The 21,089-nt window shown below is 50.2% G+C and overlaps 1 protein-coding gene across 2 annotated transcripts in view; it reads left to right on the forward strand.

Annotated features, from left to right (window-relative positions):
- CUL5 (cullin 5) overlaps positions 1 to 21,089 on the forward strand; it is a 677,835-nt gene that overhangs the window by 328,357 nt on the left and 328,389 nt on the right. For both annotated transcript variants that reach the window (XM_085621507.1, XM_085621508.1), the window contains one exon: positions 18,368 to 18,475. In XM_085621507.1, the coding sequence (XP_085477633.1) occupies positions 18,368 to 18,475 (108 nt within the window). The remainder of the gene's footprint in view (positions 1 to 18,367; positions 18,476 to 21,089) is intronic.

Here is a 21,089-nt window from a genome sequence, read left to right on the forward strand (position 1 = left end):
GTGCAAGTAGTATAATTGGATGAGTCTAAGTTTGGCGGAGGCGGTAATTGTTTTGGGCGCCATGAGCGCATCGCGCCTATCCATCTCATTCAGTGGCCACACCCAGTCTGCCCATTGTTCCTTCAGTCTGTCCAACGAGGTGGGAGTGTTGTTGATTAAAGTGCGGTATATCCGGGAAATGCCCCCCTGCCCAAGTCCCCCAGTAGCGTCTGGGCCTCCGTGGGGCTGTATTCCAGGATCCGAGTGTTGTCTGTGATGTGTACGTGAAGGGTGTGTCTTAATTTCAAATACTTATAAAACTGGGAGGGGTGAAACTGGGTGGGGTGCAGGGAATAACGGGTGCGCATGTCTTGGAAGGAAAGCATGTGATCCCCAACCCAGACGTCCCCAAGCTGTGATATGCCTATGAGGTCCCAGGCTTTGACCCCCGTAGACCACTCACTTCCCGGAGCCAAGCCCCTTGCATTGGGTCAATTTGCTGCTCCAGCTGGTCCAGCCAGTATGGCGCAGCGAAGCTCGCCAAGCCAGGAATACTGAACGCGTCACTTCTGGCAGCTGAGGTGGGACGGGTCGCCCATACAACATGGCCTGTACTTTAGAAAATCCCAGTTCGCACAACTCCAGCCGATAGGCCGGGTCGGACTATCCCCCGTTGAACCAATCGTGGACCACCAGCAGACGTGTGGCTAAAAAGTAGCAGCACAGATGCGTCATGGCCATGCTCCCGTCGAAAGAAGGGATCCAACATGTGGAGAGAGCCAGACGCGATCTCCCACCGCCCCATAAAAATTTGGTAAGTAGTCCATCCAACTCCTTAAAACAGGATCTGGGAAAACAGAACGGGGTGTTCTGGAGGACATAAAGGTACCTGGGGAGGATCAACAATTTAAACAAGGCGACCCAGCCCAGAGGGTTCCGGGGCAGCGCCTTCCATTTCTGAAGGTCTTCTTTGGCCTTTTTGACCAGAGGGGTTATGTTGAGGGACCAGCCCAGCTCCGTGAGCATGGTAATCCATATTCCCTGTTATTTAAAGGAGTTATGCCGGATTGGAATATTAGACTGCCAGTCGTAACAGTCCCTTGACAGGTGAAGTGGGACCAGTACAGATTTTTCGGGGTTCAGCTGAAGACCCGACGCTCGCCCAAACGCTTGCAACAACCGGAGACAATGCGGCCCGAGGAGGCGGGCTCGGCCAGAAAAAGCAGGACGTCGTCCGCATAGAGCGCGATCTTGTCCGTTTCGGTGCATGGCCACTCCCATCCCTTAACATGGATATCAGCCCGCACCAGGACCCCCAAGGGTTCCATTGCCAGGGCAAACAGGGGTGAAAGGGAGCAACCCTGCCGCGTGCCCCTAGCAATGGGAAAGGCCTCGGACAGGACGCCATTCACCAACCCCGTGCCCGCGGCTGCACGTACAGTACTCGGACCAGTGCCCGGAACCGGGGCCCGAATCCCATCCCGGCCAACACGTCTTGGAGATATACCCAATCCACCGAATCAAAAGCTTTTTCAAAATCTATAAGGAGGAGGGCCAAATAAGGAGTAAGTAAGTGTCGGTGGGCCAAAGCCAGCTGTACCCTCCGAAGGCAATGCTGGATCGCACTTGCGGGCATAAAGCCACATTGGTCCGGATGAACCAGCTTCGGCAGATATGGCTTTAGCCATTGGGCCAAGATGGTGGCATAGAGTTTGATTTCGGTATTGAGGAGGGATATGGGACGGTACTCCTCACAGTGACTGGAGGGAGGCTGGGATTTCGGAAGGACCACAATAGTGGCAATGTCTGTCTCCGGCGGGAAGGAACCCTGATCAAGGGCTTCTTGGAAAAGGCCAGCCAAGTGGGGCACCAGTATGTCTCGATAAGCCGCCTAGTATTCTTGGGGGAGACCATCTGGTCTCAGAGTCTTGCCCGGGGATGTGAGAGAAATGGCTTCCTCAATTTCTTTTCTAGAGAGGGGGTGGTCAAAGTCTTCCCGGGCTGCCGTCTCTAACTGGGGGAGACCGACGTGGCTCCTTCCGAGGAGAACATGGATCGATGATTCAGGGGTTTGTGCGGCATACAAGCGCTGATAGTAGCTGGCGAACGTGCGTGCCATCACTGAGGGGGCGTTGCATTCCAATCCCCGGTCGTCCACCACTTCCAGAATTATACGGTTCGCCCTGGGGAAAGTAGCCAGCCTGTGTAAAATCGTGCCATTTTTGTCTCCCCAGCCATAGATTCTTGCCACCGAGGACCTCCATAGGAGCTTGGCCGCGTCTATAGATAGTTGTCTAATCTCGGACCGGAGAAGAGCTAGTTGTCGGCTTTGGGCAGCGTCATCAAGCAGGGAAAGGGACTGCTCCAAACGAAGCGCCTGCGCCTCTTTTGCGGTGATTTCCCGGTGTTGCTCCTGCCTCTGCTTCTTAAATTGCCCTTTCGCGAAGCCTCGAATGGTTGCCTTCCCTGCCTCCCATAGGGTCCCAGGGGAGGATACGGAGCCTTCGTTTGTGAGGAAGTAATGGTCGAGCTCCTTCCCTGCCATCTTCAGAAATTCTTTATCTTGGAGGAACCATGCATTCATCCTCCACGTTTGACGGGCCGAGGGAGGGGTAGTCCCCGTACTGAGGAGTACCGGTGAGTGGTCTGAAATTCCCCTAGGTAGGATACGAGTATCTACAACTGTCGAACAGTCAGTGGCAGGGAGAAAGATCATGTCTATGCGTGCCTGCGTGTGGTGGGCTGCGGAGGTATGGGTAAAATGGGTGGCACGCGGGTGCCACGTGCACCACGCATCACAGAGGCCCAGTGACTCGGACCAAGACCTCAATTGTTTGGCTTGTGCAATGCGGAGGGAGGGCCCTTTGTGTCTACGGCCGGATTGAAGACCGCATTGAAATCGCCACCCACAACCGTGACGCCCAGGGGGAGAGAGGTTAGGAGGGTGGAGGTCTGTGCCAGTGTAGAGGTAAGCAACGAGGGAGGCGAATATAGGGACATAAGATGGAGAGGGGAGCCGGCCAAAGAGCCTCACAGCATCACATATGTGCCTTGAGGGTCGTGGATCACCCGGGACAGAACGAAGGGTAAGCTGTGTCGCATGAGGATAGCCACCCCCCGGGAACCCCTGGAGAAGCCAGAGTGCCACACTGTCGTACCCGTAATGGGCAAGAAAGGGGCAGCAGTTACCCAATCGGTGTGTCTCCTGGAGGAGAAGGATGTTGATGTGGAGGCGTTGTGCATAGCGCAGGACAGCGGTGCGCTTCAGCCTGTCCAAGAGACCATTAATGTTCCAGGACAGGACATGGAGGGAAGCCCTGGTCATGGTTTCATCAGTCATGGCGGGTGGTGTCTGGGGCTAGGCCGCGCCACCCCATTGAGCGGTATGAGTACAAGCTGGGGCCGATGCGTGTGCTGTTGGTCACGCGCACTAAGAGATAGTGCAATCTTTGCAGAGAAGGCATATACCTGTCCGTGGAAGCTGAAACAACAAAACAAATAAAAGAATAACGACAGAAGAAAAGCCCAATCCCAAACCAACCCCCATCCCCCTCCCCCACCGAGCCCATTAAGTCCTCTGCGGAGCGGCGCCTGCTTTGCGGTGGAGAGCCTGATTGACTGGATGAGTCGTAGCTGTCAGGGGCCACCACACTGAGGGATCTGGTTGTCGAAGCACGTAACTGGTGCCCCTTACGAGACCTTGTGCGACGCCGTCGTTGGCGTCCCGGTGATCCCAGCTGCACCCCGTGTGTTCTGATGAGTCTTCGTGTCGGCGGCGGAGGGGATGTTCCTCTGTCAGCCATGTCCATGCCGCTTGGGGAGATTAGAAAAATTGTGTTTTGCCCTGAAATGACTCGAAGGCGTGCCGGAAATTGGAGCTGATATTGCAGGCCCAGGGTGCGCAGATTCTTCTTAACCTCCGTGTAGGAGAGCAGGAAGTCCTGAACTTCCCTGATGTAGTCTGGGAATACCATAATGACATGATTTTGGAACCTGAGGGGACCTCTCGCCCTGGCCGCCCGTAGGATGGCATCACGGTCTTTGAAGTTGAGGATTTTAAGGATGATGGGGCGGGCGGGGCACCAGGAGGAGGCCTGGGCGCCAAGGACCTAAGGGCGCTCTCTACAACAAACCAAGTCGACAGAGCATCTCCCAGTATCCAGGACCTAAACCATTGTTCAACGAAAGTGGCCGCTTGTCCCGCTTCCACTCCCTCTGGAAACCCCACGAGGCGAAGGTTGTTACGACGTGCGCGGTTCTCAGCATCTTCGGCACGCCTGTGGAGCTCCCCGATACGAGCACGAAGTTGGGCCACCTGATCCTAAAGTTGGGAGATGTCGTCCACGGCCGTGGAGATACGGGATTCGGCTTCTGTCAGTCGGGCGGTGTGTTGCGAAGGTCCTGTCTGAGGAGGGACGCGTCCACCTTGATTTCCCCAATCTTTCCCTCTACGGATGTCTGAGAGACACTGATAGCCTGGAGGATGGTGGCCAGATCCTTGTCTTGAGGGGGGAGATCCCCGCCGTCCCCCCAGGAGGCTCCGACTCGGAAGTAGTAAACCGGTCCATTTTGGTCTGTGTGGAGGTCGGTGTAGGCTTGGGGCCCTTATCCCTCCCCATGGCTGGGGGCCAGTCCCAATGTCACTGTGGCCGCAAGAGACCCGGAGAGGATGAAAGATCGGTGTGGGGGAGGGGTTACAGGGACCTGCAGATGCGTGGAATGTCCACGAGCCACACGGGGACCTCGTCAGAAGAGATTATTCCGTGGACACCGTCAACTGTAAGGACACAGCACCAACAACGTGGGTCCCAGATCCCTAGGGGACCCTGCGGCTCGGCGGATCCCAGGGGCGTAACCCCGGACCCATGTCCGGACACGGGTACCTCCGCTGCCTTGCCTGGGGTCCCTCGAGCGACCAATCGATCCAGACGGTACCCGTTCCACAGACCGCCGGAGGACGCCGAGATCCCCAGCGCCACCCGATATGGTGACCGAAAAGTCCCCCTCCTAGGGCCTGACCCACCGCTGGACAGGCAAGCCCGGACTGACTCCCACAACAGCCGGGGTCCGCCAACCACCGTCTGGGAGCACTGGCAAGCAGGGGCCCACCGATGCCCAAAGACCAAGTGGGTAGGGGGGGGGGGGCACCCCGTCAAGGCCCGCCTGCAAGGGAGCGTCCTTCGCCACCCGGTAAGATTGCCGATTATGCCCAGCCCTGGATGTACCCAACCAACACCACAGCTCCTTGTGCAGGTCCACGCCGGTGCGGAATCGACAGTGCCAGTACAGGAGGGAGCTCAGTTCTGCGGCTAAATAAATGCGTGGGCGAGCCCCACCCGTCGCTACTCGATAAGGTAGCTGATCCCCCCGCCTCCGCTGTGAGATAAGGGGGATGCAACAAAGGACATGATCAGGCGGTAGGAGGCCTGACCCAGTACCCCCTCCTCTGTGTGGGACTAGACTATCAGCTCCGCTGCCCCAGGCCCTCCGATCTGGAACCAGCCCTCGAGTCAAAGACACAGAGCAAGGGGGGCGAAGCAAGAGGCGGGAGGGGGGTCGGGGGAACCTCCCGCACTGCTGCCCGACTCGACAGCCGGACCCCCCCACTCACCGCAAGTTCGGACGCAGGTCCCGCTGCTGGAGTCTCCGTCACCGCCGCCACCTCTGCCCCTCCCGCGCCAGCCGTCTACTCTCCAGGGTCAACCTCGGGCCCCGCCGCCCAGGACACCACAGTCCGGCCCCTGGACCAGCCCCCTTTAGAGCGGGGAAAACAACAGGCCTTTCCAGGCACAGGGATTAGATACGGGGTACGCACCAACACCCGCGCCGCTGCCCGGACCGACAGCAGGTCCCCCCGCTCACCGTACAAGTCCGCCAGACGACTCCCCAGCCGCACTCCGCAGTGGGCTGCCGCTCACATGATTCCTCCTCTGTTGCGGTGCCGGCCAACGTGCCGGCCGAGTTCACCCCAAAGGCCCCGCCTGCCGCAGAATCCACTGCTCCCAAGGACCGCAGGGCAGTCGGCGCCACTCCTCTCAGGTGCTGCAGTCAGCCACTACCCCGCAGCGCCCGCAATCACCTGGTCGCACAGACTGGGGGCAGCGAGGCCCCGACCGACCGGACCACGCTGGAGGCCTCACAGGGGAACACGGGGGGTGGGGGGGGAGGGTGGAGGCCCGCAACCCGCACCACCGCTACCTTCAGTGCTGACAGCCGGGCCCCCAGCTCGCCGTGCACTGCCGTGATGATGCCACACTGCCCAGGGGCCGTCCATGTTGCCTCCGCCGCCCCAGCGCCGGCCGATGCACAGGCGATCTCAGTCCGGGGCTGCGAGACACAGCTGGGCAGGAACTTCCTGACGGGTGTGGCCCCACTACACAGAAGCAGCCAATGCTGAGCTGCCCCTACGCGGGCCGCCGCCCGGCCCCTCTCGACCTCGCCGCTCCCACGGAGCCCCGGCCCCACCGTTCAAAGGCCACGCCGCCGGGTGTACAGGCCGCGAGCTGCAGGAGGCCACAGGCCCTACGAGCCGGCACCAGAACTCCAGATAAGGAGCACCACCGGACGGGGACAACACTGCGAGCAGGTAGGTGGTTCGGATGAATGCCGATGGGTGCCGGATTTGAGGCGGATGACGGAGGGGTCCGGAGCATTCTTAGAGTGCGACCGCCATCTTGATGCCTCAAGCCATGCCCTACACAGCCGATTTTTAAGGAATATTTGTATGTTTCAAAAATCGTCACTTAGAAGAATTTCTGGCAAAAACAAGGCAATGTTATCCTATGGAGGAAAGTTTGGTTATCGGAAAATCAGTTGTAATTGCTTTGTAGGGTCAGTGCTGGGCACAAAGATCCAGCACTGGGATCTCTCCTGATAACAGGTGAGTAATTTCGTTTTCGTTGATCGGGTGATTTTTAGTGAATATTTAAAAGTTTCAAAACTCGACGCAGAAGAAATTCCAAATGAAAACCAGTCAATGTTACCCTATGGTGAAAAAGACCCTCAGCGGCACAGGGGCAGCCGGGTGCAGAGTGAATAGGCCCAATGTTAGCCTATAGCGGGCAGGGGGCCTTTGGTTGGAGGCTGCTTGCAGGCAGGTCACACGGCTGTGGAAGCTGAGCTCCTGGTCACTTACACAGGGCAAGTGGGGAAGTAAGGTAGGATAGATGTTGCACTTCCATGGGCACTCGGGCGGCTGGGTGCAGGGTGCATTTGAGCCGTCGGGCGCTCAATGTATTTCAATGGAGAAGCTGCAAGACGAACAAAGGCTGCAAGCTCGGGGACGGAGATTCTTCAGGTGCGACCACCACTTCGAGAGGTAAGTTGGGGAGCTGTAGGTTAGGTAGGCACCCAGGAGTTGGGCACAGGGAAATCTTACCCTCAGCTGGTCGCGGTTGGGGGGGGTCCCTGGTTGTGAGGCTGCAGGCGTCGTCCGGAGCTTCGAGGTGGGTCATTGGGTGCTGGATTCTTGGTCACAGTCCCCGGGGGGACGTCCTCGTGGTCTTTGTTCACTCAGGCACAGGCCGGGCTCGGCAGGTGCAGAGTGGGCTGGATTTGCGGTTCCTGGCTTGGCACCAGGGGTTGTTGCTTGTTTGAGCAGAACCACTGCTCATGGGAGTCCCAGTCTTTTAGAGGAGCAAGGTAGTCAGGTCCTCTGGGGTTTTTGAGGTTGCTGACCACTGGAGACGCCGGGGTTTAGCAGGAGCAGGTTCGAGGGTCGACAGTCCTGCAGGGCTTGGGCCAAGTCAGTTGGTGTCGTCCTCTTGTTAGCAGCTGCACGGCAGGTCTTCTTTCTTCTTGGTAGTTTCGGAATCGGGATCTTAGGAAGGAAGGTTCAGGGTGCCCCTAAATACTACATTTAGGGCCGTTACAGGTAGGTGAAGGTCAGGGACAAATGGCTCCCTTCCCTGGGGTGGGTACACCCCCTATCCTGCCACTCTCCAGTGGGAGGGGGGCAGAAACCTAGTCCTGATTGGGTAGGGCTCCCCATCCTCAAGATGGCGAGAGCCCGGAGTTGTGCTTCACCTCGCATCCCCTACCTGAGGGGTGGGGTTGACAGAGGCTGGCACTCCCCCTTTCCTCACTTGGATTTTCCCACCGATCTTCCCGCCAGAGTGGGGGGTCAGAACTGGTGGGGGTCATTTGCTGAGTTCAGCAAGTGGCCTGGAGAAGCTCACAAAGGCGGCATGCCTTTGAAGCTTCCCCTGCCCATCCTGGGGAGGAGACCTAGCACCTCGCCCAGGATGTGCATTGTTGCAGACCCATGAGAGCGGATGACTCTCTACCCAGGGGTCATGCAACATGTCTGCTGGGTGGCAGCCTAGTCAGCCTCTCAATCAGGACGCTGGTTGTTGGTTAGGTTCAGGGTGCATCTCTAAGATGCCTTCTGTCATGCATTTGACCTTAAATCCCATACTGGCATCAGTGTGGGTTTAACGTGCTGAGAAGTTTGATATCAAACTTCTCAGTCTCCAGTGCAGCCTTCATGGTGCTGTGGAGTTCGTGATGACGATCTCCCAGCACCATATACTCTTAATGGCAGCACTGCACTTACAGTGCCCATGAATGGACCTGGGTACAGTGCTTATGCACCTGTACCCACACCACTGGCATAGGGCACCCAGCTAGAGGGGTGACTGAGGTATGCCAGGGCAGTGTGTTTTGTAGGCATGGTGCACAGGAATGTGTGCCATGTCATCTCTCTGTTTTGTTCTGCACCAAGACACTCCGCCTGCAAAGGCTGTGTGTGTGTGTGTCTGGGTACAGGGTCTCTAAGGGTGGCACAATAAGTGCTGCATCCCTTATGAGCCTTCTCTGGTCACAGGGCCCTGGGTACCTAGGGTACCATTTACCAGGGGCTGACGTGGCCAGAGATGCCAATTGGGTTTAGGCTTCAATGCAGTTTTAGGGAAGGAACACAGGCCCTGGGCACCTGATTGGCAGGAGCCCAGGGGGCACTAAGTCAAAGTACATCAGCAATTCAGCGAAAAGTAGGGGCATACCATGCAAGAAAGAAGGCACTTTATCACATGGCTCTTGAGGTCATTCAATATGGACACTTGAATTTTTGACCAGAGAGCATATGAACTTTGTCAAAGAAGCCAAAAATCCTACCACAAGAGCATCTTATGCTTTTATGTGGAACAGATTTGTCACATGGTATCTTAGTAACAACAATGATCCCATAAATTGTCAAGAGAGTATAACCATGCCATATTTACTTTATTTGGCTCATCCGTAACTTCTGTTTGCTTCTGTTAAAGTTAATCTTTTGCTGCTATTACAATGTACAGGAAAGGACGAAAACAAAGATCCTTTTTTCTATGCCTTTCATAAAGGATTTCTTGGAAGGATTAAACAGGACTTTTACTTCAATTAGACATTTTCCATGTGAGTTTTATCCAAAGTAACTGGTCCTCCATGTAAGCACGTACGTAAAGCCTCAATACAACCCCTCTATTGGAACTCAGCATTTTTGGTAGCAATTACATCAGCAAGATGAATTAGTGAACTTCAAGCTCTTTCCTCCATAGAACCATGCACAATTCTTTAGAGCAATAAGGTAGTGTTATGTACATATCCTTCTTTCTTTACCTGAAGTTGTCTCAGAATTTCATATCAACCAGACAGCCTCACTTCCAGTATTTTTAATTATCCTTCATCTCCAGAAGAAAGATCCATTCATAGGTGTCAGAAGAGCTCCTACATTTTATTTAGACAGAACCAAAGATATCCATAAAATGAGCCAGTTAAGTAATTATTGACCTCTTAGAACTGGCATGGCTTCTTCAAAACAAACTATAGCCAGATGAATCGTTTAATGTATTGCACTTTATTACCAAAGTTGGCTATTCAGTCTCTTCCTGCAAAACAGAGAGCACATTCTACACGTCTCAAAGCAGCATCAACTGCCTGGGTAAGAAATGTTACATTGACGGACATGTGAAAGGCAGCCCTATTGAAATCCGTTCATACCTTTCCCAAGCACTACACTTTGGATGAGGCCTCAAGAACCGACGTCTTATTAGGTCAGGCAGTGTTAAAAATATATATATTTTTGGCAAAAAAGATTCTAAGTTGTAATATCTTTTGGTGAATTTAACTGAATAGTTATTTTTATTAGGCTCATCATTTTGTATTGACTGACGGTATAGGGATATGCTTGTCACTCCATTTTACGTTTAGTACTATCATTGAGGATTGTATAATGCAGAAGACGTGTTACATACTTGTAATCCTAGTTCTGCATCATAGGTATCCTCACTGAAGTCATAAACAGCCCTCACTGGTTGTCAGTTCAATTATTATCCTATATTAGATATTGCAGATCAAAAGAAGTGTGGCTGTGAGTCAAATTTCCGGTACAGCGCATGCCCGGAAGGGTAAGCTGCTGATTTCATAAAGTAACAGTGCGTTGTTCTCTGCATCCACTTTGACCTGACAGGTAGCATTGCCTTCAGTTAGGTGCTACATTGTGATCTTATTGCATTACAAATTAACCTTTGTTTCTAAATTAAAATGCCTTTAAATGTGGCCTGTCTTGCTGGTATGGCGATGTCACTAGACTATGGACATGGAGCTTATCTACCTCCAGCTACAGATTGCCTCTAAATATTTAGAAGAAAGCGTTCTGGGGACCCCACTCAAGGGCGGGAATATTCTATGATTATGCCTTCAGTGAGAAAACCTACGATGCAGAACTAGGTTTACAAGTAAGTAACAGTTCCTTACGCAAATTATTGGATCCGTCGGCAGCATTTGACACAGTTGAATCTTCAGAAACTGGTAAACATATGTATTGAAACTCAAAAGGAGCTCTGGAAGAAAGCCCTAAATTGTTTCTCTCCGTTATCTCCCACTGTCAAGTCATGAAGATTGTCAAACATATATCAAATGCTTCTCCCATGACATGGTGTCCTCCGAGAGTCTATACTCTCTGGCTGTGTTCAACTTTTATGTAGAAACCACAAGCTTTTCTGACACAGGAGTCCATATGTAATTTTACCTAAAAATATTGTGCATTCATGACATCCTCACCTTTCAAACCTACCTCGAAAAACTGCAGCATTGTTAAGTTTTCAGAATTCCTGAAGATGAACACACAAAAAAAAAATACCTTCTCACCAGTCCCAAGTACAAAATTATAATTGGCCAAGTACTTTTCAACGATGTGAAGGTACTCCCTCCCTCTCTTTGTATTAAAATTATTTAGTTTCACACTAGCTAACTTATTCTTCCTAATACCTCAAATAAACAAACAGGCTCAGAGAGCATCTTATATTCATTAAAGAAAATAAAACTCCTGCTAACAAACAAGCCATTTTAAATCACCAGAACACAGGCTTATCTCCTATCTGGACTTTGGAAATTGTGTTCTAGCCATTCTCCCCACTAGCATCTATTCAGACACTCTTCCACTCCACTGCCAAACTAATCTCAAGCAAGAACAAATTTGATCTTGCCTCCTCAATCCCAGTAAAACTTGACTGATTACTCTTGGAAACGAGGATAAATTCATAATTTGCTGCCTCGCATCAGCTGATACAGCCTGCCAGAGTTAGCCAACCTACTTACCATCACATGTAGCCAACAAAGCCTTAAAAGTAAAAAATCTTTGTTGCTCGAAACTCCAAATTCAGGACTTCACCAAGCCATGAATTAGCCCTTTACCAGCACAGCAACAGTATCTTGTTCACGTGAACCCAACCTACCCTCCTTTCTTTCAGTAGACAACTAAATCATTTTCACATGTACTTGAATTAGATCGCCATACTCTTTGGACCTAATTCCCCCCCAGGCCCCAACCTCTTCCTGCTGAATAAGTACATTCTCAGCCCATTGAACTACATTTGTCGCAAGCTCTTGCTCAGTTCGGATACAGACAGGATGGCTCTGCAATGTATGCTGGTTGATTATAAAGTGCACTAATACTACTTGGTGCAGATAGTGCTACATAATTCTGTTAAATAAAAAACAAAAAATAAATGCAAACTTGTGAGGGATCATGAAGTGAAGTGTTGACTGAAAAGGTCATCTGCTTTTGGAAGGTCTTCGTCAGAAGCTCTGAGAGAAATGCAAACTGATAGCTAACTACCTCAGTCAGTTGGTCTAACATTCTTGTAGCTCCATTGGTAAGGTTATAGATTTGAAATCATATTTTCACTGCTGCAAAAGAACAGACCACAGTGTTAAGGTGTGCTATGAGCACACTTTGCTGGCTCCTCTCTGTGCTTGGGAAATACTTTGAGTTATTGTAAGAGGTGCACATAATTGGATAAATGGTGGCTGGCTCCCTGAAGTAGTTTTTCACTGCCCCCTGTTGCACATTGCCTGCAATGCACCTGCCATCGTTCTAGCATGTGCATCACCACTGTTAGTTAGCATCCTGCCATAGTCCACTCTGTCTCAGCTGGTCAGTCATGCAAGATGATGGAGCACCTTTAAAGCTGCCTAAGCACTAGCCAGGAGCGTAGTTTGTAGTATAACTAGGTGATTCTACAAAGAATGCTGATTGAGAAAATCTCCCCCTATATGGGAAAAGAAGAGAGGTAAGAAGTAGGATTTGGATAATGGTAGCTTATATGGGGATGCTTGTTGCAACTATATTCTGTGCACTGTTTGGTAACTGAAAGGGTATTTATTTGAAGGAGAGGTTGTCATGCATGTGCCATGCCAGCTGGGCCTTACTCTTTAAGAAAAACCTTTTAAAGAAGTGTTGAGCTTGGTTAGTGGCTAGCAAAATGCTTGTACATGGAAAGAAGATGGCTATAAGTAATCATCACTGTATAGGAAATTATATGTTTGGGGCATGTGTAGCTATAGGTACACATGCTGTGCATACTCTACCATCTAGTGTTGGGCTTGGACATGACAACTTGTTTTTGTTTGAAGTCTTTGAAAGTCATGAGGTATAGTGACGCCGCTCTTATTTGGCAGTGTGCATAAGCATTGACTCCATAGTTAGATTGTTTTCTTCCCCCGCCGCGTTTGGACGTGCTTCATCGAGGCTCTGAGTCGAAAACATGTGACGATCTTCGTTAGGGCCTCTTGAGTTTTCTACTTCCGATAGCCAGGAGCTAACCTTCCTTCAGTTTCTTCAGGAGGAACTGGACTCTCTGCAGCCACAGCTGTTTATCCACCCGCTACAGACAAGATTATTGCTAAGTCGCCATCTCAAGTGCAGCAGACTATCCTGCATATGAGGCAACTCACATTTGAGGAGCAGCTAATGCTGGAGCCCCCACCGCCAGCAAAGCTGAAGAAGAGACAGGTGTACATTCCCACTACCCCTAAGACCTGCTCATCCTTCTCTTCCTCCCACACCACCACCACCACCACCACCACCACCACCACCACCACCACCACCACCACCACCACCACCACCTCTTCTTCCTCTTCCTCTTCCTCTTCCTCTTCCTCCTTCTCCTCCTCTTCTCCTTCTCCTCCTCCTTCTCCTCCTCCTCCTCCTCCTTCTCCTCCTCCTCTTCTCCTCCTCCTCCTCTTCTCCTCCTCCTCTTCTCCTCCTCCTCCTCTCCTCCTCCTCCTCCTCCTCCTCCTTCTCCTCCTTTCCCTCCTTTCCCACCGCCTCCACAACAGCTCCCTTCACCTCAGGGGGCTACCCATTCGTCTTCTGGGGAGGGGATCCCTCCACTACTAGATTTATGAGGTTCCATATACCCAAGACCCACAGGATGATTGAGGACCCAACAACGCTGACCTGTACCTTTCCAAACCCTGCCCAATGTCAGCACCTTGTATCATGAGATTTTTCAGGGAGCAGCTACCTTCCATAAGGTAGATTTGCATTCCATACCTGAGGAGGAGGATTTCCTAGTGCAAACAGTCTGTTATGCAGCGGGCCACCCAGTTCCTGTCAAAGCTTAAGGGCATGCTTAAGCTAACATAGGAGGTGTTTAAAGACCGAGTGAAGGCCAGAATTGTCACGCCAAGCGTTGCCAAGAAGTATAAACCTTCACCCTCTGACCCACATTACATTAATGCCAACTCCTGCTCAACTTGGTGGTACATGCCGCCCACAAAAGAGCAAATGTCCAGGAATGCCCTGCCGCCAGATAAAGAAAGTAAGAAACTGGATGCGGCGGGGAAATGGGTTTCGGCCCTGTAAGCGACCCATTGGCTCATTGCCAATTCTGTGGGGCTATTGACAAGACATGATCGCTCCCAATGGGATGAAATGGCGGAGCTTATGCAACACCTGCTTGATCAGTATAAGTAGCGAGCTCAGGAGATTGTCGGAAGGCCAGACATCTCCAATTCTTCTATTAGATGTGCCCTTGACGTGACAGACACTGCCACCAGGGGAGTAAACTTGAGCATCCTTATTCATAGTCATGCTTGGCTTCGCATCTCTAGCTTTAAGCCAGACTTTCAGCAGTATCTGATCAACATGCTGTTTTATGGAGCACACCTATTGGCCCGCATGTTAATCAGATACTGGAGAAAATCAAAAAAGGTACACACGCAGTTTTGTGGTGATACCAAAACCACCTCCCCGGAGGCTTCCTCCTCCTATCAGAGTCACCAACAGCAACCCAATCTGCCTCGGTATAGTCCAGGGGTTTCTTCAGGGAAATAACGCTAAAGGCAGTGGGAGAGGTGGAGCGGCTAAGACAGCCGTCCCTCCCACACAGTGACTTCCTTTCTGCCCCCCTGCCTCACCCCAGATGACCACACAACACCTGTGGGGGTGGGGGGGTGTCACCTGTTGTGGGTGTTTGCAGGGGTTCCTGCCTCAAGCGCGAAACATCACCTCAGACAAGTGGGTCTTGGCTATTGTAGAACACGGTTACTGTCTGGAGCTCACTGCCACACACCAAACATCCTACCATGCATACACTCCCTTTCCCACTAACACTTCCTCCAGGAGGAAGTAGATGGCCTTGTGCACAAAGGGGCCATAGAGCCAGTGCAGCCCACCAGTGCTGCACAGGTGTGTACTCTGTATTTTCTAATACCCAAAAAGGACTGGTCTCTCAAGCCTGTTCTAGACCATCTGCCTTTATGACCTCCCCTGACTTGATGCCTATTTCCAAATCCCAATCCACCCAGTGCATCAACGCTACCTCAGATATGTGGTAAGTGGCCAACACTACCAATTCAAGGTTCTATCCTTTGGGGTCCTCACTGTGCCCAGAGTTTTTACCAAATGTCTGGCTGTGGTCACGGCTCATCTCCGGAGGAGCGGCGTCCAAGTCTCCCCTTAACTCGATGACTGGCTGATAAAGAGCTCAAGCAAACACCACTGCCTTGCTCACACTCGGATCACTTTAGATCTACTTTACAATCTGGACAGACACCACAGATTCAACCCTTCCTAGGGGCAGTCTTTGCTAATGGTACGTACAGTTATGCGCCTCTTTGGCATGATGGCTTCTTGTTTCCCCATAGTACCACATGTCCGGCTGCACATGCATCTGCTCCAATAGTGCCTATGGGGTATGCCCAGACATGGGTACCGTGCTCTCCAAGCCACTGGAGTCAGGCTGTCGTGGCTGAAGAGGGGTGAACCCCGAAACCGATCCTAGGATGCTTGTTTCCAGTCCAGGGAGGACCTGGCTTGGCAGTTCGGGCAGGACTGTTCCCATTGGGCGCAGGTTCAAGACTGATTTGCAAATGGCTGGGTTCAAACTGGAATGGCATGCGAAGCAAAAAAAGATGGATTTATGCCCAGATGTCTGTACTGGAGTGAGTGTAGGATATTGTTCTGCATTCTGTCCATCAATTGTTCTTATTGCATTTGTCACCAATGGTGCCTGGAAGAACAGTGCTCAAAAGCGGAGGGGCAATGGGACGATTTAGTGTTGATAAATGAGAGCACCCATCGCTCTATGCAATGGAGTAATAGCATCAGTTTGTTGTGGGACAGACCTTTCTTGGACCCCATTCCGCAAGTGACCATTTCCACAGATTCCTCTTTCACGGGCTGGGGGCGCACCTACAGGACATCACTGTTCAAGGCTTGTGGACTTCCCTCCAACAGACATTTCGCATAAACTACTTGGAGCTGTTGGCAGTCCAATTGGCGCTCAAAACATTCTTTTAACATATTTACCATAACACAGTCCTGATCAAGTTAGACTACATGACTGCCATGTACTGGGCACTCTTTCTCAAAGCTGTTGAGGTGAGCGCAGGACATTTGACGATGGGCAATTCACCACAAGGTCCACCTCTTCTCACAGTATCTGTGGTCTCTGCCGGGTGTGGACAACGACTTTGCAGACCTGCTCAGCAGAATGCAGTTACAAGTCCACGAGTGGTCACTCCTCCCAGAAGTCCTGCTCCACTATTTTCAGCATTGGGGGTTTCCTGAAATAGATCTGTTAACAACTGCTGAAAACGCCAAATGTCCAAGCTTCACCTCCAGGTTTCTACACCCTCCGAAAGGCCTTGTGGATGCATTGGTCAGGGATATTTCCATACATTTTTCTGGTTCTTCCTCTCCTTCCATATGTGGTTTGGAAGCTTTGGCACACCTCTCTCTCACCTTAATTTTGGTGGCTCCCCTGTGGGACAGACAACCTTGCTTCACAACCCTCCTTGAACTCTCTGTAGTTCCTCACGAGAAGCTCCCCTACAGGCCGGACATACTCACGCAACACTAGGGAACCCTGAGAAATCCCAACACCAAACAACTCAAACTAGCGATCGGGCTCCTGAGGTCCTAGAGTTTGCTTAGCTAAATTTACCGCCTAAGAGCTGGTCCTAGTAGTGGGGCGACTAGCTTCCCTCACAATGATCATGCAATGCCGCAAAGTGGAAGAGGTTTGTCCATTACTGCCTACCCAAACACAATGACGCTCTAAAACCCAAAGTGCAAGACATTGTCTGCTACCTGTTGTGCATGCAACACTCTGGTCTGGCTTGCACATCTATTGTCCTACGTCTAGCTACAGTGGTAGCATATTTGCAGAACAGGGAGTACGCCTCTTTGTAAAGAGTTGCTGACATTAAAGCTTTCATGAAAGGCCTTAAAAGGGTTATCCCTTCCAGGATACCCCCAGTCCCATCCTGGAATCGTAATATAGTACTTGCAAGACTTATTGGGCCCCCATTGGAGCCCCTTCATTCTTCCCCTGTACAATTTCTGTCCTGGAAAGTGGCTTTCTTGGTTGCCATTAGATGGGTAAGCGATATTCAAGTGCTCACGTTAGAGGAGCCTTTTTTTAAGGTTCATGCTGACAAGATAGTCCTTCAGACTAATCCAGAATTCCTACCCAAGGTGATATCATCTTTCCACCTTAACCAGACCATAGAACTGCCAGTGTTCTTTCCGCATCCAAACTTATACACTAGATGTAAAGAGAGCCCTTATGTACTACTCTGATAGAACTAAATCATTTCACAAAGCACAACAGCTATTGTTGGCCTATTGTTGGCCTTCTCAAAACCACACAAAGGGACTGCCATTTCAAAAGCAGGAATTGCACTCTTGTCTAGTCAAGTATATTCAAACCTGTTATGCCAAAGCCAGCTCCCTGTTCCTCCAAAGCCACCTTCTACACGTTAAAAGGCAGCCTCAATGGCATTTTTGGCAACATTCCAATAGCTGATATCTGTAACATAGCTACCTGGTCCACACCGCACACGTTCACCAAACACTATTGTGTAGATGTCCTAGCGAGACAGCAAGACCAAGTGGGCCACGCTGCCCTGCGTACACTTTTACAATGCTCTGTAACATCCTCTAGCTAGCCTCTGCCTTAGAGTGGAAACTGTTTTACAGTCTATGCACAGTACATGTATCTACAGCTACACCTTCCACGAACAGAAAATATTACTTACCCTGTTCGTGACATGTAGTGCTGTAGATTGACAGGCATCACCCTCCTCTCTGGAAGCTGTTGGTTGTTGCAGATAACTTTCCTCTTTTTCCTCTATTCCCTTTCTATTGCATGGAGATCATTATGCTTTCTTATGTTTTATCTCCACCCTCATCCACCGTGCTGGAAAACAATCGAATTATGGAGTCGATGCACATGCGCACTGCGAACTAAGGTAGGAGTCACTTTACCTTGTGACTTGAAAGACTTCTTAGAACAAAAACAAGTTGTACATGTCCGAGCCCAACACTAGATGGCAAGAGTATGCACAGGAAGTGAATCTACTGCTCTACATGCCACGAACAGATGCTTACAGGATAAGTAACATTTTCCTTCTTTGGCAGTCCTAGCCTTTGATGAATGTCACTTGAAAAGATTGGGAGCTATGCTTAAATCAAACCATATATCCTGGATAGACTCTCCAGGCATATGCTGGAGTGTTGGAGATCAGAAAATGTCTTAATGCCCGAAAATGGATATTCTAAATAGCAGGTGTATTATGTGAATTCCATAATATTAACCTGCATGTATGATGTCTTTTTTAGGATTCTGAAAAGTATGTGGAACAACTGCTCACATTATTTAATCGCTTTAGTAAACTTGTTAAAGAAGCCTTTCAAGATGATCCACGGTTTCTTACTGCCCGGGATAAGGTAGGTTTGTATTTCTTGTTGTCCAGAGATTTGATGTACGTGCACAAATCTATTAATTCTCTAAGGAGAAAATTATTTTGCCTGTAAAATAAAGAATACAAATCCTATGATTACCTCTCCATCCAAGACTTCAGGCAATCTAAAACATTAAGTGTGTCTGATTATAACTCTGTAAATGTCTTGCGCTGCACTGTATCTGTGCCTCACTCTGCTCATTTAGCTGTCTCTCCTTTTCGATCTGTCCTTTCTCGGCTGCAGTTGATGAGTTCTTGTATAACTTAAGTATTGATGGCTACACCGAATATGTACTCTACATGTCTCTACAAAATTGTTGTCTTTTTTAATAAAACATTATAAAACAACCTAAAACATTAAAATGTACCATTAACTTCCTGAATGATGATGCAAGCTATTTCACTGCATGAATGCCTAGGTAGTTAAATGCAGTTTGTACTAAAATTATATGGCAGCATTGATAAAGGCCCTTTTGATTGTTTTGTTTTCTTAGGTATACATACTGCTGTGGAGTCTATATTTACAACATTTCACATTTCTCGGGAATATATTATGTTCTCGAAGATGTTTCTCTGCCTCTATGTGCATTCTTGAAGCTTTCCTTTGTTTGTCATAGCCTTTATGTCTGTGACTAATACACATCACTCTTACAGCTTCTTCTTGTGACTTGTGAAGTGGCTGGTCGGTTAGGATGCCTTCTCTACTTGCATATTGTTTGTTTTTTCCACCCTCGTCGAACTTTAAAAGGGAGTATTTTGCAGATTTTTATCCAGTTCCTGCTGTAACATTCCACAGCAGTGAGGGATCACTCTTAGAGCAACTAGTCCACTTATTGCATGGTAAACTTCCACAACTAATAAGTACCAGAGATCAAACTGCGAAATCTCACCTGGTTGGTGGAAGAAGCGGAGCTCGTCCTGTGGGGCTGTAGGAGGAGCTAGCACACATAGAGGGCAGAGGAAAGAGGAGGCAGGCACTTGTACTAAATAGCTACAGTGCTTGCAAAGGGAGATTGAGGTGCTGGTTGTGGTTGTGGTAGGCATCCACTATACGGTGGAGACGGGCACCTAGAGACCAGTTTTTGAGTTGATGAGTATGGGCTTAAGTACTAGGGTGTGACTGTGGGATTATCATTACAGAGATGTCTATCTTTGATTTAGATTGAGCACTGGAGTGAAAGTTCACCTTGCGGATAACAGTGACATGACTGGTTCAATCTTTGGTTGGTTGCTGACTCCGATGGCATGCTATAGTACAGGTTTAAGGAGATATATTTTACTGCTAAAATCTCTCTCAGCTGTCATTTAGGGATCGTGGTAATCACATGGTTCAAGGTTGTATGAACAGGTCAGCTTACTTGCTAGGGTGCCTTAAATAGTAGATTGGTAGAGCACATCTACCTATCGACCTACATGTTTGTGAAGCATCCTCAGCGGGCTGACTTATGCCTAGGGAGAGAAACTTTCAACATAGTGTATGGATGGGAATGTCCCCTTCATTGTAAATGAACACAACGAAGCCAGCTACGAGGCCTGCAGATCTTTTCAGTCCATGAAGACAGTGTGTGATCGTTGAGCTTGACGCCTCTAAATGTCTTGCCGCAGCTTCAAAGGAACTCTGAATCTCTCCAGACCCCAGGTTTTTCAAGAGGAGGTACAGGCGCAGATGTCAGCTCCTACTCCGTGGTCAAAATGCAGGATCTCATACCAGGGCAAGCCTGGAGTACCGTGGCCCCTCCACCTCAACCCTGACCCCAGGCCACCTCCACCAAGTGTCATCTACCGACAAGAGACAGGCCTAAATCCACTGTTGGGACACCACTGTCTCAGACATGCCCGACTTCAGCTCGGTGCTGGAAAAAAACACAGACCACACGCTCCCAAACCGACTCCTCCAACGGAGCCAAGCTTTCCTTCGGAGCCAAAATCCTTGTCGTCGAAACACCGTCGGCGCCAAAAACACTTGCTTCGGAACCGAACCAAAAACGTCCTCAATTAGGCCGAAAACATTTGCATTCGGCAAACCAGCGCACTGGCCGAGCCTGTGGAACCTGTGCTTTGGCGTCTGCAGGATAAGTTGGCTCCAGGCAAAAATATATAATGATTCATCCCAAGACTAGACACATCATCACAAGATCCCCACACACTGGTGCACAACCATCCAAGTGACACCTGTCCTTTCAAGAGGCTTTGGATACTTCTCCTCTACCAAAGCATAGGAAGAAATCGGACAAGGCCACAAGCCCAGTGCACATTAGCCCGTCTTCAACATCTGATGAGCACCATGCACATGCACCACCGGCTTCACCTGCTGCCCCTGCATCATACTCACCAGTGGGTTCCCTCCAGTCTTGCACAGGAGGGTGGGAAGAAGGGGATGGTACGGTTTTTCTGTCCTACCACAGGATGACCCTTGGGACACTTAAGATCAGACCCACCTGCTTATATAGACCCTGATCTCTATCCTGCTAAACCATCTTCCCCAGGACGACACCACCACCTACCATGATGTCATAGGTAGATCTGCCACCTTTCTTAAAGTGCAGTTACACACTGAGCCACTAGAGGATGATTTTTTGTTTGAGACCCTATCCTCTAAT

The sequence above is a fragment of the Triturus cristatus genome, chromosome 8 (genome assembly GCF_964204655.1).
Source record: "Triturus cristatus chromosome 8, aTriCri1.1, whole genome shotgun sequence".
Lineage (NCBI taxonomy): Eukaryota > Metazoa > Chordata > Amphibia > Caudata > Salamandridae > Triturus > Triturus cristatus.